Consider the following 18,070-nt stretch of genomic DNA (forward strand, 5'->3'; position numbering starts at 1 on the left):
CTGACTGGTGTGTCCATTAAGCTTTCCATGACACAGTCAAACCATTAACTAGACTAGGGCTGCATCTGCATTGCAGAAATAATCCAGTTTGGCACTGCCATGACTCAGTGCTCTGGAATTCTGGGAAACAATTCTCAGAATTCCATGGCATTGAGCCGTGGCAGTTAAATTGGTGTCAAGCCGGTTTCTCTCTGCAGTGTGGATGCAGCCTCTAGAATATCTAAAACTCACTTACTAGTTGACTTGATGCAGCAATTCAATCTTTTAAAGAGCCCTGGAAGTTTAACATCAAGGCCAGAATCAGAAATCTCCCACTGACAGGAACACTCTCTGCTTACATTTGTCTCTCTGTTTCATGATGCGCCATGCTGATTATGTACCAGGCATGGTCATGGTTTCACTGTGGTCCAAAAACAAGGCTGAGAGTATTCAGACTGACCATGGAAATGGAATAAGCACCATGCATGAATTAATTTTTTTAAGGCAAACGTAATGAGTTTGGAACCATCCACAGAATAAGATTGAATGTCCCCAGATGAAGTGTAAAAAGGAGAAGGGGCGGGGGGAACCACTGAATTTCCAAGTGTGCAATTTCAATTTCACTCGGTGCACATATGAGAGAACTATTAATTCATGGGCTGAATGGAAAAAGGCAACTGAAACAGGTGGTCTATTACTAGTTCCATTAAACAAGAAATTTATGCATTGCAGATCCATCTTGAGGCAATTAGGCTGATCTCCCTCCCCCTCTCCTCACTATTTTTATGGCTTCATTGAAAACTTCTGGCAATAAAGCAATTAAAAATTAACTATCCAAGCATTTATCTAGGATATCAAAGACAACCAGCCCTGTCTTTGAATCAGAACCAAGCTGCTTCACTCTCTGCCAGAGGGGAAAAATATCTTGACAAGTGATAAAGCCACTTTCTCAGCTGTTACAGGAACATAATGTAACTCTTGTCCAAGGTCTGACAGCTAACATTACACAGCATGGAATTGCTAACTCATTGTCTGCTTATTTTTTTAAAAAAGAATAAAATAACCTTTTAACGTTCAAGCCCTTTCTCTTAAATGGCTGTGGGTTCTGAATCAATAGGCAGAGAGAAATACTGTATGCTCCAAGTATATAAGAGTGGTTGGGGTTTTTTTTATTGTTGTTCATAGAATCATAGAATCATAGAGTTGGAAGAGACCGCAAGGGCCATCCAGTCCAACCCCATGCCATGCAAGAAATCCAAATCAAAGTATCCCTGACAGATGGCCATCTAGCCTCTGCTTAAAGATCTCCAAGGATCCACTACACTCCGAGGGAGTATGTTCCACTGTCGGACAGCCCTTACTGTCAGGAAGTTCCTCCTAATGTTGAGGTAGAATCTCTTTTCCTGGAGCTTGCATCCATTGCTCCGGGTCCTAGTCTCAGGACAAGGAAAACAAGCTTGCTCCCTCATCAATATGACACCCCTTCAAATATTTAAACAGGGCTATCATTATATTGGAAATGACTTGAAGGCACAAACAACTTGAAAGCATGATCAGAACTTGGATAATGGTCCATGGTGGATGGAGGATTCTGGGATATATATATATATATATATATATATATATGAAAATATCTTCAAGCATTGTTCCTGCAGAAACTCAAGACAGAAATCTCCTCTTTTAAAGAAGATTCTCAAGCCCCAAACCCTGGGAGATCCCACTAACTCTATTACATCTGTAGGCACTTCACATATGCTCTCCTTGCTGCTAAAACAATATAGATCCTCTGTCTAGTATAACTTGGCTGCTGACAGAAACTGTCCATTTCCCAAGCCTAGAAAATGCATGCTGGCATGGGAGTTCTGGGATCTGCAATCCAAAACATGTATGTTCCCAGGCTATGACAAAATCAATAATTACGTCAGCAATTCATTTTTGTTATCATGCATAAAAGCTTAAGAAGAGATTTGTTGGATGAGACTAAAACAGCTCTTTTCTCATAGTGGCAGTTATCATTTTTCACCAATTTTTAGGTGCTCCTAAAACACCCATAAGAAAGGAATGGAGGATGTATTTCTTTCCAGTGGCTGATCCCAAGCAACTGGTATTCAGAGGTTTATCACGCCAGCCTGCTGTCCCTCCATAATCATGCTAATTTAAGAATGGAAGCATACCAGCCAGGCATCATTTTTATCACACTTTTCCCCAGGATAGCACTTTGGCAATCCATGGTTGCATGATCAGTTTTCCAACTGCCACCCAAAACCAGCTGTGTAATTTTATACATAGTTTTAAAAAAATGTTTTGTGCATGAAACTGACTGCCTCGACAGACCAGTGATAAACACCGGCTTCAGGGCAGAGTGGGGGCATGACGTCCACACTGCCCTGATGCCACTGTCACACCATGTGCCCAGCCACACAGCAGGTCCCAACCACACAGCAGGTGAAATCACAGTGCTCCTCTGGCACTGTGTCCAGATGATGCAGCACCAAAGGAGCACAGAAAAGCCGCAGTGCTATGGCACTCTTTCCATGGCGCAATAGGGATGGAGGATGTATTTCTTTCTAGTGGCTGATCCCAAGCAACTGGTATTCAGGAGTTTATCACGCCAGCCTGCTGTCCCTCCATAATCACACTAGTTTAAGAATGGAAGCATACCAGCCTGGCATGCTTTTTGTGGCTCCTTTTTACACCGCAGAAAGGTTAGATTGGGGCCATGGTGTGTAGTTGCTGCAGCCCCAATCCAGCAAAGAAAGAAGTGGCTGCAGGCCACCCCATGGGGTGGTCTGTTCAGCCTCAAAGTTTGTGTACACTGAACCATCAGAAAGCAAATGTGTCATTATCTCACCTACCCCTGTGGACAATTTTGGATTTTGGAACATTTCAGATTTCAGAATTTTGGGAAACATAGACTCAACATGTACAGATGTTTGAGAGCATATGTAAAATGCATTCAGAGATTAAGGGGCAACTGTGGAACTCATCTCAGGAGAGTGATTGAAAACCAACTGGGCAAACATTTATGAAGGGAACTATGATTGAATGAAAACTATGTCTTGTGGCAGCAATGCATATAAGATCTACTCAGGTCCTAGTGGAAAACAGAACTTTACCTTATCAGTGCCTCGGAAATCTTTAAGCAAGCCTTTTCTCGAGATCTACAGAGCTTCTAATACAAACAATCTGAGAGCTGTTCACTTGGGATGAGAGCAAAATTCAAAGTTATTCATGATCTCCTTTTATAGCCAGTGAGAACGGCAAAGAAAAAGATGTGTGTGAGAGAGGGAGGGAGGGAGGAAGAGGCCAGGTCCCACTTCAGGTAAAATGATCTGTGTCATACTATAATCCACCCCCCCCCCCCCACCGCAAGAATGAAAGTGTTTATTTTTATATAATCCATACCTGAGGCCTTTGCTGACTAAGTAATGGTGCTGAGCCTGGCTGATAATGGTTAATACAGGTTTTAAGACCTGCAATGCTTAATGAGGTGGAGTTCTTTGAAAAGGAAGCAGAACTGCATGTGAGTGAGATGCTAAAGCTTTGTTCCTCCTGCCAGGCAAAATTATCACCAACTATTCAGCAAACTGCTGCCCTGGTATGGACTCCATGCACTTCAGCATTGCTCCATGCTCTGTATACAGATTTACTGTGCAATATCTCAATATAACACAGGTAATGGAGGTGGCTACTGGACAGCAATGGCTGTAGCCGATGGCCAGCAGAGGTGGACTAGTTGGCAGAGGGGGTGGCTGTTTTTTCCCCCTTGGGCCAGGCTGGAGCAACTGACCCACCAGGTATGTAGAGAGATCCCCCCTAAGATGTAGTCTGATGTGGTCCACACCCAACCCCCAAGTGATGCCCCTGTTGGGGGAAATCAAGTATAGAGCAAAGGCTTTCATAAAAACTAACAGCTTTAGAAAAGAAGATTAAGAGGCGATATGATAGCCCTGTTTAAATATTTGAAGGGATGTCATATTGAGGAGGGAGCAAGCTTGTTTTCTGCTGCTCCAGAGACTAGGACACGGAGCAATGGATCCAAGCTACAGCAAAAGAGATTCCACCTCAACATTAGGAGGAACTTCCTGAGAGTAAGGGCTGTTCGACAGTGGAACAAACTCCTTCAGAGTGTAGTGGAGTCTTCTTCCTTGGAGGTCTTTAAGTAGAGGCTGGATGGCCATCTGTCGGGGATGCTTTGATTTGGATTTCCTGCATGGCAGGGGGTTGGACTGGATGGCCCTTGTGGCCTCTTTCAACTTTATGATTCTATGATTCTATGATTCTAATAAAAAGCTGTGGTTTAACTTGGCACACTGGAATGAAGCCAGCTATCAGACCTCCAAGGGGAGAGTGTTCCACAAATGGAGTGCCTCAACAGAAAAGATAACAGTCTGGCTCAATGGAAGATGATGATGATGATAATTATGCTTTATTTATATAGCACTGTATATTCATTTCATGGTGATAGTGGGGCAGGTAGAGGCTCAGTTCAGGTCATCCTCCTTCCCAAGCAGACCCTCATCAGGAACTAGGAGGCTGTATATTATTTTTTAAAACAATGTGTAGTGTGTTGTTTGCCTTCAAGTCATTTCTGACTTATGGCGAGCCTATCACAGGATTTCCTTAGCAAGTTTTCTCAGAGGGGGGTTGCCATTTCCTTCCTCTGAGGCTGAGAGTGTGATTTGCCCAAGGTTTTTCATCTCCAAGTTGGGATTTGAACCCTGCTCCCCAGAGTCATAGTCCAGCGCTCAAACCATGACACCACACTGGCTCCAGCTGTCCATATATAACTGTTTCTGTCTATACATAACCATTTCTTTAGCCTGGGAGGAATAGTACCTTATGGTTCAGACCTAAACTACCTTTTTGAGAGGGGTGAGTTCAATTTTTTATTTTGTTCACTTTCTAGCCTCTCTTTGCCAATACTTCAAAAGGTTTTTCCCCAATTTGAACTTGTAGGCAGAGGTTACTCCAGGACCAAGGAAAAAGCTGCACACACTGTGAACCTCCGAACACAACATTCCTTGAGATATATAAGTACAATCTACTGCTAACAATGATGACTTCGAGCCAGCTTGTATCATTGGATGCAGACAAAGTGTGATAAGAGGATGCACCATACTGATGCCTTGGCCTCTTTCCATCCCATAGTTTCCCAGGCTGGATAAGTTTAAGTGACTTTTTGGAAGCACTGCAGTGAGCTGTGAATGATGGATGAAATGAAAAATCCTTACTCTCTGTGCACAGAATGGAGACAACACTTGCCAAATCCCTCCTGTGCTGTGTCACTTATTATCTAGACGCTTGATATGTATCTTGGTGTGAGACACATCCTCCTGCCTCCCCCCTCCGCACAAAGCCAGCAAGTCCTAACTTTCCAAAAATGAAAAAAAGGAGGAATATTCCAGTATTTTCCCCCTCCAATATTTGTGCATCATTTATTCATGTGCTTTTCCTATTATTCCCAGCCTGGGCTCCTGACCTTAATTACCACCAATACATTATGAATGCAAAGCTTGAACTCAAGGCTACAAAGAGTTTGCTTTTGGATACAGTATTTATGGGCTCCAATGCCATTTCCCAATGATCAACAAAGACAAAAGTATTTGTTTTATTATTTTGTTTTTGCCATTGAGAATAATGCCAGATTCAGGAAGGTGTGAAACTTGCCCCATTCTTTCTGTGGCATTTCCTGCTTTCCTGGCCCCATAGTCCCAGACATCCACAAGAACCTACTTCTTGGATGTTCTTTATTTATGCAAATCTTTATCTCTGTGGAGATGGTGTATATTTCTTTTCAGTGGGATGTGTATCCAGCTGCATATCCAAATACATCTGCTGCCCATTGCTTCCAATAAGAGGTCCCATTCTCCAAATTTCACGCAGCTTGTGCAAGAATTTGAATATGTAGCTGGAAGTGGAAAGTTAATCAGATAGAACTGGATAGAAGCTAGATTCAAGATGAATCTCTTCTGCTGCAATTACTACATCCACATTAGAAACGCTGCCGTATGGCAGAATTAATGCAGCCTGACACCACTTTAATTGCTATGGCTCCATCCTATGGAATCCTGGGATTTGCAGTTTGTTGTGGCACCAGAGTGCTCTGAGAGAGCAGGCTAAATATCTCACGAAACTACAAATCCTAGAATTCCATAGCATTGAGCCATAGTAGTTAAAGCAGTGTCAAACTGCATTAATTCTGCAGTGTAGAAGCAGCCTGATTCTTCCAGATTTTCGTATCACCTCCAATCAGTACTAGAGATCAGGTTCACAATGGTTTGCATCTCTTAATAATACATTCCTAACCAGGGATGTGATATGTCACTCAGCGTCAGATCAAACACAATGACTTAAATCCAATTGGAAGTCTCTACTAGAACAGACCCATAGACTCAATGCAATTGAACATATTAAGATTGATGGGGTTTTTTTTTTGTTTGTTTTTTGGGGTGGATTTGGTTGGTTGGAGAAAGTACCAGATGGAGAAGAATGCATTGCAAAAATTGTTCCATGAAAACGACAGGTTCTTCTTAGGTGTAAACTAGCACCTGGCAACTTGCACACTCATTCAAAACAGGTTGTTCTGTCAACCTATTAAATTTCTGACACCAAGGATGGAGCTTTCTGCTGAGCTTTTTTGAATTGGAGGAGTCATCCATTTAGAGTTACTCTTGTGTCTTGTTCTGGTCTGAGTCAGGAAATAAATTAGGTTCAACACAATCAGCATAAGTGTTGAAACCAGTGATTTCAATCAAGAGTGTAATGCAAAGAAATGAAAAATGATAAACTTAGCCAGCTGTTCTATTTCCCTTTAATCCCATCATCATCTATTATTGTCTACTAGAAAGTCAAATGCCTTTGGTTTTCATTTTTTAAAAAAAGAGTTATAAAAGTTTGGGGAAAGTAAATGGTGGTAACAGAACAGCGGAAGATTGCTAGGTTAATATTTTAGAACAAGAAACACTATTGCACTGGATGTTCTGTGGGGCTGCGGTGCTCAAAAGCAAGAACCATCCCCCCATGTTCTGTATAGATCTGATGTTTCCTGGGTGAGCAAGGAATACTTTGCTTACCTTGTAGTATGAGCACCACTGCCACAAAATGTGTGATGGTCACTATAACCTAGAGGTCCTCCAGATGTTTTGGATTCCAGTCCTCAGAATTCTTTATCACTGGCCAAGCTGACAGCTGATGTCCAAAACACCTGGAGTACCAAAGTTTGGGAAACAATGATCTAGGGGAATGCACTGATTCACTGACAATGAAATATCTGTTATGATCACAATGGTGAATATGTGAATTGTCCAGATTCTGATGTAATATGACAATTTCTTGGATGCGTCAGTGGGAGAGGGATATTATTCTTCTTGGCGCTATACAGACAGGTGCTATAGTGCGCCCTCATCACGTGCGAGGGGTGGCGCTTCCAGACGCCCCTCACACGTGATGAGGGCATCAAAATGGTGGCACCCTGTACAGATGGGCACCACCATTCTGACATGAAGGACGCTTAGTGTCTGCATGTCGTGGCACCATTATGATGCCGCGAGTGCACCATTGGTGCACTGCAGTGTCATCATCACGCCTCAGGGAAGTCCCGCGATCTGGAAGCTGCAGCTTCCCCATGGAGCAAAGCAAGGCACCAGGATAGTCTGTCCCGTGCCCTTGTGAGGTTTCTTGGTGGATATGATTGGCTATTATGGGAAGCAGGATGGTAGTCAAGATGGACTTTCAATGAGATCTGGCAAGGCACCACCAACTGGTGTTTTGCACCATCTTGTTCCTTCTTGTTGTTGTGTGCCATCAAGTCATTTCCAACTTAGGGCGACTCTAAGTTGAACATATCACAGGATTTTTCTTGGCAAGGTTCTTCAGAGGAGTTTGCCATTACCATCCTCTGAGGATGAAAGAGTGTGACTTGTCTAACATCACCCAGTGGGTTTACATGGCCCAGCCAGGATTTGAATAATAAATAAACAAATAAACCTTGGTCTTCAGAGTCATAGTCTAATGCTCAAACAACTACACTATGCTGGCTCATCTTGTTCCTACTCTCATGTATTTAGATAGTCACTAAAACAGCTAAGTGAAATGTAACAACTGATGATAAAACAGCCCCTTCCTGCTGGCTTATAGTCTAAAAGTAACTAGGCACTTTTGAAGTGCAAGAATGAGTCCATGCGTTATACGTGAAGCTATGATTTCATAACCAGAATAAGAGAAATTGCTGTTGTAACCTATTAATTGATCAATGATCACAGATAATTTCCTCTTATCATACCATGCAATTATCCAACAACAAGAGCCAAGCTGGGTGTTGATGATAAGCTAATCACCTATTGACTATCACTTACTCAAGTGTCTCTTCTTTCCTGGCCAACTGTCAGCTATCATGTAAATTGAGCATGCGGATTCATTCTGTCTGGGGCACAAATCAACACATCATTCTCCCTGCTTCCTTTAGCAAATGTAGTCATCTCATGAAAACAGCATGCCTGAGGAGAAAACACTTGTCAATCTCCATATTGTCTAGTGTCAGTCATGACCACTTGGCAACGACAATCCCAGCCCCATAAGAAAAGTTCCCTAAGAGTCTCCCCGAAGAACTTAAAAATAGCTCACAATATTGTGTGATGAGCAACATCCAAACAAAAATGAAGCTAAAAACTCAGTCCATAACACTTAAAATATTTCCAGGTCATGAACTGCAGGAGGTTTAGATGTTTCCATTGTTAGAGTATAGGGACTTTTGAAAGGAATTTTGTTAGTGTCAAGTCCACCCGAATTTTCAAATATTTGGAGAAAGTCTTTTTGCTTTTTGGTTCTCACCATCCTCAGCAGTCTGGTTGGTGGAGGGGGGGCTCTTGGCAGCCATGGATTTCACTTCCATGGGAGGCTAGCCTGGCCCTTACTGCTGCCTTTCACTAAGCAAGGGCAGTTTTTGGTTAATAACTGGTTGCTGCAGAAGGGTTTTTTTCACAGGAATGTTGTACTTTTTCTTTTGCCTTTCTTATATTTTTTTTTATGTTCCATGCTTGGTTTTAATCTGATTGCTTATTGAAATGTTCTTAAATTGTCTTCTAATGTTATGGCTGTCTTTTGCTTTCATTCATATTAAAATTATGAAGTTAAAATTCTATAAGCTGATTTGGTTCTGCCCTGGGAGAAAGGCAGGCTGTTACATAAATAATTAAATAAAGATACCATGAGAGAGAAGCAGAACTTTAAAGCATGTGGCAGCCCCCAAAACCCCAATTGCACATACCCTGAACCTGGCTGTCTTGCATCCGTATCTATCTCCCATTCTGCTTCTGCAGATAATAATAGTATGGCTAACTCTACAGGGAGAAAAGTACTCCCCTGAAATTAGGGGAGATGTCAAAACCCTTCTTTCCTCTCATTTTCCACCTTCCCTTGCCTTCCTTTCTGCAGTGGTGTCTGGAGATCCAAGCCTTGAGCCAATGACCATGTTGACTTTGAGATTCTGGGAGTTGTCGTCCAAAAAAGTAACCTTTCCAAGCTCCAGCGGAGGAAACTTTGGCAGCCTGCTTCACTAAACACAGCTGCCATTGTTGCTAAATTTTGCTAAATTTTTGTAGCAACAGCAGCAGCTCCAGGATCCTTGGTAGCAGCCACTGAATACCAGTGGTTGTGGTATCTCAATGTGTTAGCGGTGGTTAAGGTGCTCATTGAAGTTGCTTAGCCTTGCCTTAGACTTAGTAGGAGCCAGTTGTCCCCATATCAAATGGGCAGGGAATCTGCTCTCTTTCTTAGTCCAAACTTCAATGGAGCTATCTCAAGTGGGGTTGGACTGGATGGCCCTTGTGGTCTCTTCCAACTCTATGATTCTACGATTCTACGACTAAGATTCTGAGTGCTGAACCTATTTGGACGAAGAGTTCACCCTCTTGGATAGCTCTGTTAAAGTTTGGATTAAAACACATAGTGGATTCACCACCCTACTGACACTGACAACAATACTATCGTGGCTTCTATTTAATGAATTCTGGCAAGGAATCACAAGCAGTCCAGATAAGGAAAGCATTATTATTTATCAAAATCATTTGAATGCAACAGAGGAGCCCTCCCTCTGTCTGTACATGTCCAATTTGCAAAGAGAGAAGGGAGGCACGAATCCACCGAATAAATTACCTGTTGTTAATTAATTATTCACCCAGCTCTAGTCATTGTCTTTGGATCAGTGAACTATAATTTGTAGCTTAATCATGGATAGCTGTAATATATGTAAATTCCTGTGCCCACAGACTATTCAGCTTGGGCAGCGGAGAGTGGAAAATGCTTTGAGTTAGCAGAGAGTCAGAGGAAGCTTGAGCAGCAAAGCATGCAAGACCATTTGTGAGCTACATAATTAGAGGCCCTCGCAATAAACTATTAGATTGGAACTCTGTTGGAAGTTAAACTGATATCATTTATTTGCACAAGCCCTATTGAAATGCTTGTGATTACAATGCCAGGATTCCCAAAAGGCTGTAATACATCTCTCTGCACTAGGGTGGGCCCTTGTGAATCACCCCAAAAGGGGAGGAAATCCACCACCAAAAACCTGGGAGATGGAGATGACACATTTGCACAAGAGGCCATTTGTTGTAGATACATAGCTGTCGCTTTAGGAGAAACACAAAACGTGTCTCCAGAGTAGTGAAGATGTGGCCTAGTGACCTACATCCCTGCTCTGTCTAAGGCAGTGACTCTCAAACTTTAGTCCTCCAGATGTTTAGGACTTCAGCCTCCAGAATTCCTGACTTTTGGGCAAGTTGGCTGCGCCCTTCTGGGAATTGAAGTCCAAAACACTTGGAAGACTAAAGCCATCCAGTCCAACCCCATTCTGCCATGCAGGAGCTCTCAGTCAAAGCATCCCCTTCAGATGACCATCCAGCCTCTGTTTAAAGACCTCCAAGGAAGGAGACTCCATCACTCTCAGAGGAAGTGTGTTCCACTGTCAAACAGCCCTTACTATCAGGAAGTTCCTCCTAATGTTGAGGTGGAATCTCTTTTCCTGTAGCTTGATCCATTGTTCTGGGTCCTGTTCTCTGGAACAGCAGAAAACAGGTTTGATCCCTCCTCAATATGACATCCCTTCAAGTATTTAAACAGGGGTATCATATCACTTCTTAACCTTCTCTTCTCCAGACTAAACATCCCCAGCTCCCTAAGACATTCCTCATAGGGTTTTCAGACCCTTCACCATTTTAGTCGCCCACCTTTGGACACATGGCTCCCGTTTCTCAATGTCCTTTTTGAATTTTCTCATTCTTGATCTTTCATTGATTTACCACCACCCCCTCCCATGAATCCTCACCATTGGTCATTTATAGCAATAGAAAGTACATTTCTATATTGCCTATCAGTGAACTAGCAGTCCCTAAGCGGTTTACAATATGTACGCCAATTGCCCCCCAACAAGCTGGGTACTCATTTTAGCGACCTACGGAAAGATGCCAGGTTGAGTGGACTCTGGATCCCTACCTGGGATCGAACTCACAACCTTGTGGCTGTGAGTTGCTGCAGCACTGGCATTTAACCACTGCATGACCAGGACTCCCTTTTAGCTGAAGCAGATAGGAACTGTAGTCCAAAACATCTGGAAAACACCAGATTGGAGAAAGCTGTCTCAGAACTTTGACAGGATTCCTGCATGGTACCTTTTCTTGAAAAGCCACCCAAGATAATATAACCGTGTGTGTGTATTTGTGTGTGTATATGTCTCTGTCTGTCTTAATCAACATCTAGTAATTATTAATGCTCTGTTGTTGCTCCATTGAAGCCAATTAGGAAATCCCATTGTCCCTTTCTCTCTCATTAAAAGGCAGCCCATTAAACACAGCTAGATGCCGTAATCTTTGATAGCCAACGGTGGGGAAAATAGCATGATGCATGATCCTGACCTTTCTCAATACTGTGTATTTTGATTGGCTGCCCATTCGGCTCCTTCTTGCCCATTTAACAAAGCTGTAAACAAGGGAGAAAGCTGAATGGCACAGGCGAGCAAATTGCAGAATGCTGAAAAGGTCAAAATAGCAGAGCAGAATGTTACTATTCGGTAATTTACAGAGTACATGAGCCATGCACATTCCCATAACTCATTCTCATGACTAGTGAAAACAATGTAAAAGACATGGTTTGAAGACATTTCAAAAGTGTTGTTGTTGTTGTTGTTGTTGTTATAATTATTCATTTAAATAAGAATGAGAAGGGCTTGCAAATTTTGCCCACTTTTAATATCTGTTCTTCCTTCTGGGCAAAAAGGCAGAATCCGGTCCAGCCACGTTTGAAATTTGTCTCAGCAAAGTAGAAAGCTGGCAAGTGCTCTAAAGCTAACTAAGAATAAGGAAGAAAATTATATTGTTTTGTATAACTGTAATTGTATTGTTTTGTGTTGTACAACTAGGAAGATTGTATTGTTTTGTGGAAACAAGCTGAGTAAATTGTTCAGATGGGGTCCTTCACATAAAATATGTTCCAATGTTATGGGGGAGATAGTTTTTCCATCTCCACTCATTCTGGTGTCACCCAGTGACCTGAAGAAACTGGTTTTAAATGAATAAATAAGGAAAGGAGCACCATTGTTCACAACAGTAATATCACAAAGCTGATCCAATAGCAGTTATGATGCTCACACAGTCACATTCAAGGGTTTATCTACACTGTAGAAATATTGCAGTTGGACATCACTTTAAATGCCGTGGTTCTATCCTACAGAATCTTAGGATTTGTAGTTTTGTGAGGCACCAGCATTCTTTGGCAGACCTTATAAAAGTGCAGGTCCCAGGATTCTATAGGATGGAGCTACAGCACTTAAAAGTGCTTTCAAACTGCATCATTAAAGGGTGCCCTGGTGGCAAAGTGGTTAAATGCCGATACTGCAGCCACAAGTTTGATCCCAAGCCTTTTTTAATGGCCAGAAGAAAGGTCTTCTTGGGAATGTCAAGGGGTCAAGAGACACACAAACAGCCTTGGGTTGCTGCATGTTCTTTGCCTAACCTGTCAAAAAGGTTGAAGCTGGCATCAGTCAAGAGTGGGGGAATGTTGGGGGTCAGTTGGTCAAGGATACCACCCACTGGCATTTATGCCTGTGTTAAAACTTTTTATATTGTTGCACCCACTGCACATACATCTACACTGTAGAATCAGAGATTTGTAGTTTTGCGAAGCACCGGCACTCTTTGCCAGAGACAGGTACAGACCTTGTAAAATGATAAATCCCAGGATCCCATAGACTGGAGCTACAGAACTTAAAATGGTGTCAAACTGCATTATTTCTACAATGTAGATGCACCCTTAGAACATGAAGATAAGGTAACATGGGGTCAAAATATCCACTGATATCTTTTGTCTGTTCTGCAAAGCATGACAAAGTTATTACTTATTCGATTTATATGCCACCCTTCTCCCAGAGTGGGACCCAAGGTGGCTCACAGATCAAATTGGTTGAAAACTTAACAATAAAAATAAAAAATAGCCATTTAAATTGTCTCATTAAACAGTACAAATTTACATTAAAATATTTTTACATATTTATTACTAAAGGGATACATGATATTTCTTTCTATCATCAGTGTTTTGGGTCAGAACTTATGAATGTGAGATTGGTTAAATAACTGCTCAGATGTCTTCTTTTTAGGATTAAATTACTCTGTGCACCAGCATGGCAAAAAGAAATTAATATAATTGGGATGATGTTCTTTATTCTCTTCTTTGAGTTCTCATGGAATCTCATTATAAATTTCTAGCACTGGGAAGTGGAGGACAGAGAAAACAAGTGGATAGCCACTCCAGGCTTCGGCTTCTGTCTTAGTTTGATAGAATTGTTTTGATCTTGGTTGTCGCATAAAAGAATGGAAGAAAAGCCTTCTTAGGAAGAACAAAGCGAGCTTGGGGTATTATTTAAGCTTTGAGCCTGCAATTAGGTCACATAAGTAGCTGGATTTATTGAAGAACATAGTTCCACACAGACGCCACTTACGCACTGCTTTTCATTTCCATGGTAAATCATAAGCAGGAAACTAATAATGGCTATTCTTTACAGGTAAAACACACCCGTTTCTTGAAAATCTGAATTGGGTATGAAAAGATGAAAGCATGGATAAAGACCCCGTGATGGATAAGATGCAAGGGAGCCCAGGAGATGCCTGGTACTGAGTGAGAGCATTGGTCACCTTAGCTCAGTACTGTGTGGAGGGAGGCGAGGCATGATGGTGGTGTGTCGGGACATTAGGGTATCTGGGCATGTAAATGCCCAGCCTCATCTAGCCCTAGTTTGCCAGAAGAACGGTGCAAATCACCCGTCTGCACTGCCCCACTGTATTTGCTTGAGAAGGTTCCTGTAGTCTTCCATGAATCTCGTTAATGTCCTGTTAAAGATGTCTATCTTAATGGTTGTCAACAAGAGCTGTGACAATGAATCCATCATTCATGTGTTTATTCTATGAAGAATTACTTCATTTTCTCTGCCGTGAATCCTTTGCCAAACAGTTTTATTGGTTGACCCACTTTCTAGTATTACAATGTTTCCATACCAAGCGTCACTTCATAAACCTCCATCATCGCTTCTGCTTCAGTATTATGGAGAATGCATCACTGTGCTTCAGTGGTGTAGTTTGTAGCCCTTGTAGTGCAGTTGTCCATTGTGACATTGCCAAGAGCCAAATATTAGAGGTAGCTCTGTCAACTTGTCTCAACAACCCAAGGAGTTTCATCTCTTCCTGCTTACAAAAGAAACCAATGCATCTTAACTGACCATTCAAAACCAATCCACCTCAAAAGAGCATAAATTATAACAATGTGTTGACACTAGGAAGCCTTCCCTTTCTATGGACATTGTAGTTGAGCTTCGAGGGAACAAAGAAAGGTGAGAGGTATGAAAAATGATTTTATTATCCCTATAGCTGAAAATGTCCCAATGCTTCATCCCTGAGAATACTGGTTCCATTACACCACTGACTTTTTCACCAGTGGTGGTTGGTAATGTTAATGTTAAAGCATGCAGAAAATGGTCTCAGCATTTGGGAGATTTTTTTTCAATTTTCAATTAAAACCAGGAGTGGATTCACTGTCTCAGTGACCTAGAAACTACCTTTCCTTTTACTAACATCATTGTCCCATGAGCAATGGGTGTTACTTGTACTGGATCCATCCATAATCTCCTACAATGAACCACAGCCCATGCATACTGAACAGACAATTCATACCATTCCTCGACGTTGCACAAACTCATTTTCTTAAGCTGCCATTGCAATAAATCCTACCACTATAAATGAGAAAGCAGCCAATTGATTTGCATCTAGTAACACCATGCTTGCTTCATTCAGTTTTTGCGAGTCTCTTCTTCCCAGGAAGCAACTTACCCAGCTGGACATCTATAAAAGTCGTCTGATTCTCCATAGGGTATAAAGGCTGAGGCGGTCTCTTGGTGACTAAAGCTAGAATAGAGAAATGAGACAAAAGAGGAATGGGGGGAAATTAGACAAGACAGTAGGATATTGTTTTCTTAAGTTAATCCAGATGCAGGTGCTAGAAAGCATGGAAGTGCATAGAGAGGTAAAAAATACTTATAAATCTTCTAGTCCTTGATAAGAAAATCAGTCTGACTGATTGACTGATAAGAGTACTCAACATTAGGACTGTCATGTGCCACGAGATGATTTGTGTGTGTGTATTTTTGTGACTTTGTGAAAAATTCATTTGTACAAAAATCTGTGTCTGTGAGCTGTGCGCCTTTAATTCATTTCAGACTTATGGTGAACCTATCATGGAGTTTTCTTGGCAAGGTTGATTCAGAAGAGGTTAGCCATTGCTTTCACCTGAGGCTGAGAGCATGTGACTCACCCAAGGTCACCTAGTGGGTTCCATGGCCATGCTGGGAATTGAACCCTGGTTTCCACAGTCATAGTCCAACACTCAAACCACTACTCCACAACAGCTCTCATATGCACACAAAAAACAAAGTCTGGCACCCTGTATTGCAGTTTCATATCCGTAACCTGAAGTAAATAGAAATTCTATATTTGGTTATACTGCACTTTCATGGTTGTGGCATTATTGTCATGACTCTAAATGTGCCCCAGATCCCAACTTAAATTTGAGGGAGCTGCTCCAATTATAGGGGTCCGTTCTACCCACCTTGTGTCCTGTCCTGGGAAAAAGGCAGTATGTATGTGTGTGTGTGTGTGTGTGTGTGTGTGTGTGTATATATATATATATATATATATATATATATATGAATTCATGGTCAAAATGTAGCAGGATGACATTACCAGTGGGCTCCCACAAATGAGCAAGGCTGTGACAGTTACTCAATGCAAAAGAGATTTCCATTACTCAGAGTTGCTGCTGGCTGTTAAGATAAGTTGGCAAGGAGGTTAGCCCCAATACTTTGTCACAACCAAGGCTGCATCTACAATGTAGAATTAATTCTGTTTGAAACTGCTTTAACAGCCCTGACTCAATGCTATGGACTTCTGGGATTTGTAGTTTTGTGAGATATTTAGCCTTCTTTGTCAGATAGCCATGGTGCCACAGAAAACTACAAATCTCAGAATCCCATAGAATACAGCCATGATAGTTAAAGTGGTGTCAAAACTGCATTAATTCTGCAGCGTGGCAGCAGCCTTAGTACTCTAGGCTCTCGGCCATTGTTTTGAGAGGAAAACAATATACGTTGAGCAAAATAGATTTTTTTTCTGTTCAAAAACATTGTTTTGTGCCAAAATGTACAAAATACAATCTTTTTTCAAAATGAAAAAAAATCTGAAAAATGCAAAAAAAAAAAAAAAAACCATTGAAAAATGGGTAAAAAACCCATTGTATTTTCACCCACCGAGTAGAAAACTTCTGATTGTTTTCTTCTTCTTGCTTGCAAGGATGAAATAAGCTAAAATTTACATCTCTAGAATGCATTTCAATCCTAGTCAAAGCTGGCAGTGGAATTTGGGAAACTCAAGCATTTGACCCACCAGCCCAGATGTATGAACTCCCTAATATACCTTCCCCAATGCCCTTCCCAGAAAATAACATTCTAATCTATATGCCTATTAAGATTGGCCTTTCGGTGCAGACTAGCAATTACCTTCTATGCCAGATCCAAATGATATACATTCAAAAGCAAAGTTCTGTTTACCCAGAGGCATCATGCAGGGATCTCTTAAGACTTATGGTGCTCACATGCACACTTTTAGTCGAGCTAAAATTGGAAATTCCATTTATAAGAATAGGGTGGCTCAAAAACACCTCATCCCAAACTCAAATGCAACAATTGACCCCAAGGAAACATCAGGGCCACCTCATGCAATTAGATTACTTTTTGGATAAGCCTCAGAGTAGAAAATTGCTGGCAGGGAAAGAAAACAATCAATTTCTTTTGCTAATGCACTCAGGGCCTCTGTGTGGCATTGCAAGAAGAAGGGAGCGCTGTCAATGCTACTTAATCATTGTGTTATCTCTATTGAGAATTTCCAAAAAAGCTGCAGGCTGGATCATTGCACAGTTCACAAAGTCTAATGCACTTCAATTGACACTGATGATGGGAAAACTTTAGAGACCAATCACTAAGGTCTAATTCATGCGCCTTAAAATTGGCCCTGATCACCCAGCAGGCTCAGTAAGTACAGACAAGGGATGCACATCAAAGTGAGCATCTCACAGCTCCATCATGTGGGATGAACCAGGCGCACATCATCTTACGTTTGCTTTTCCAACAAGGGCTTACACAGCATTACTTTTCATGAGTTTTTTCCTATGGAAATTTTTGTCACAATAATAAAAAAAAAGCCCTGTTAAAACTGCAACACTCAGTAACTTGGGACATTCCTCCTCATACTGCCCATTGCCTTTTTATTGCTTCTTAGGGGGGGACTGGCAAGCCTTATGGCAGATAAGAAAATGACATGGAGCTTTTACTTTAAAAACTTGGAAAATTCCCTTCCACTTGCCTCTAAACATGCCCATTAAAAATAACTAGAAAGTGTTACTTATTACCCCAAAGAAAGTAATATGCTTCCCATTTGAACATCCCTTTTGAAATGTAAGCTTGTTACTGCTGCATTCCTACAAAATGAATTACCTTATTTGG

The 18,070-nt window shown here is 41.5% G+C and overlaps 1 protein-coding gene across 4 annotated transcripts in view; it reads right to left on the reverse strand.

The window, feature by feature from the left end:
* Positions 1–18,070, reverse strand: part of LOC149308718 (X-linked interleukin-1 receptor accessory protein-like 2) — a 473,813-nt gene that overhangs the window by 82,312 nt on the left and 373,431 nt on the right. For all 4 annotated transcript variants that reach the window (XM_089537157.1, XM_089537158.1, XM_089537155.1 and 1 more), the window contains one exon: positions 15,348–15,422. In XM_089537157.1, the coding sequence (XP_089393283.1) occupies positions 15,348–15,422 (75 nt within the window). The remainder of the gene's footprint in view (positions 1–15,347; positions 15,423–18,070) is intronic.

This window comes from Sceloporus occidentalis, unplaced genomic scaffold (genome assembly GCF_023333645.1).
Source record: "Sceloporus occidentalis isolate IW3139 unplaced genomic scaffold, rSceOcc1.0.p SCAF_8, whole genome shotgun sequence".
Taxonomy (NCBI): Eukaryota; Metazoa; Chordata; class Lepidosauria; order Squamata; family Phrynosomatidae; genus Sceloporus; species Sceloporus occidentalis.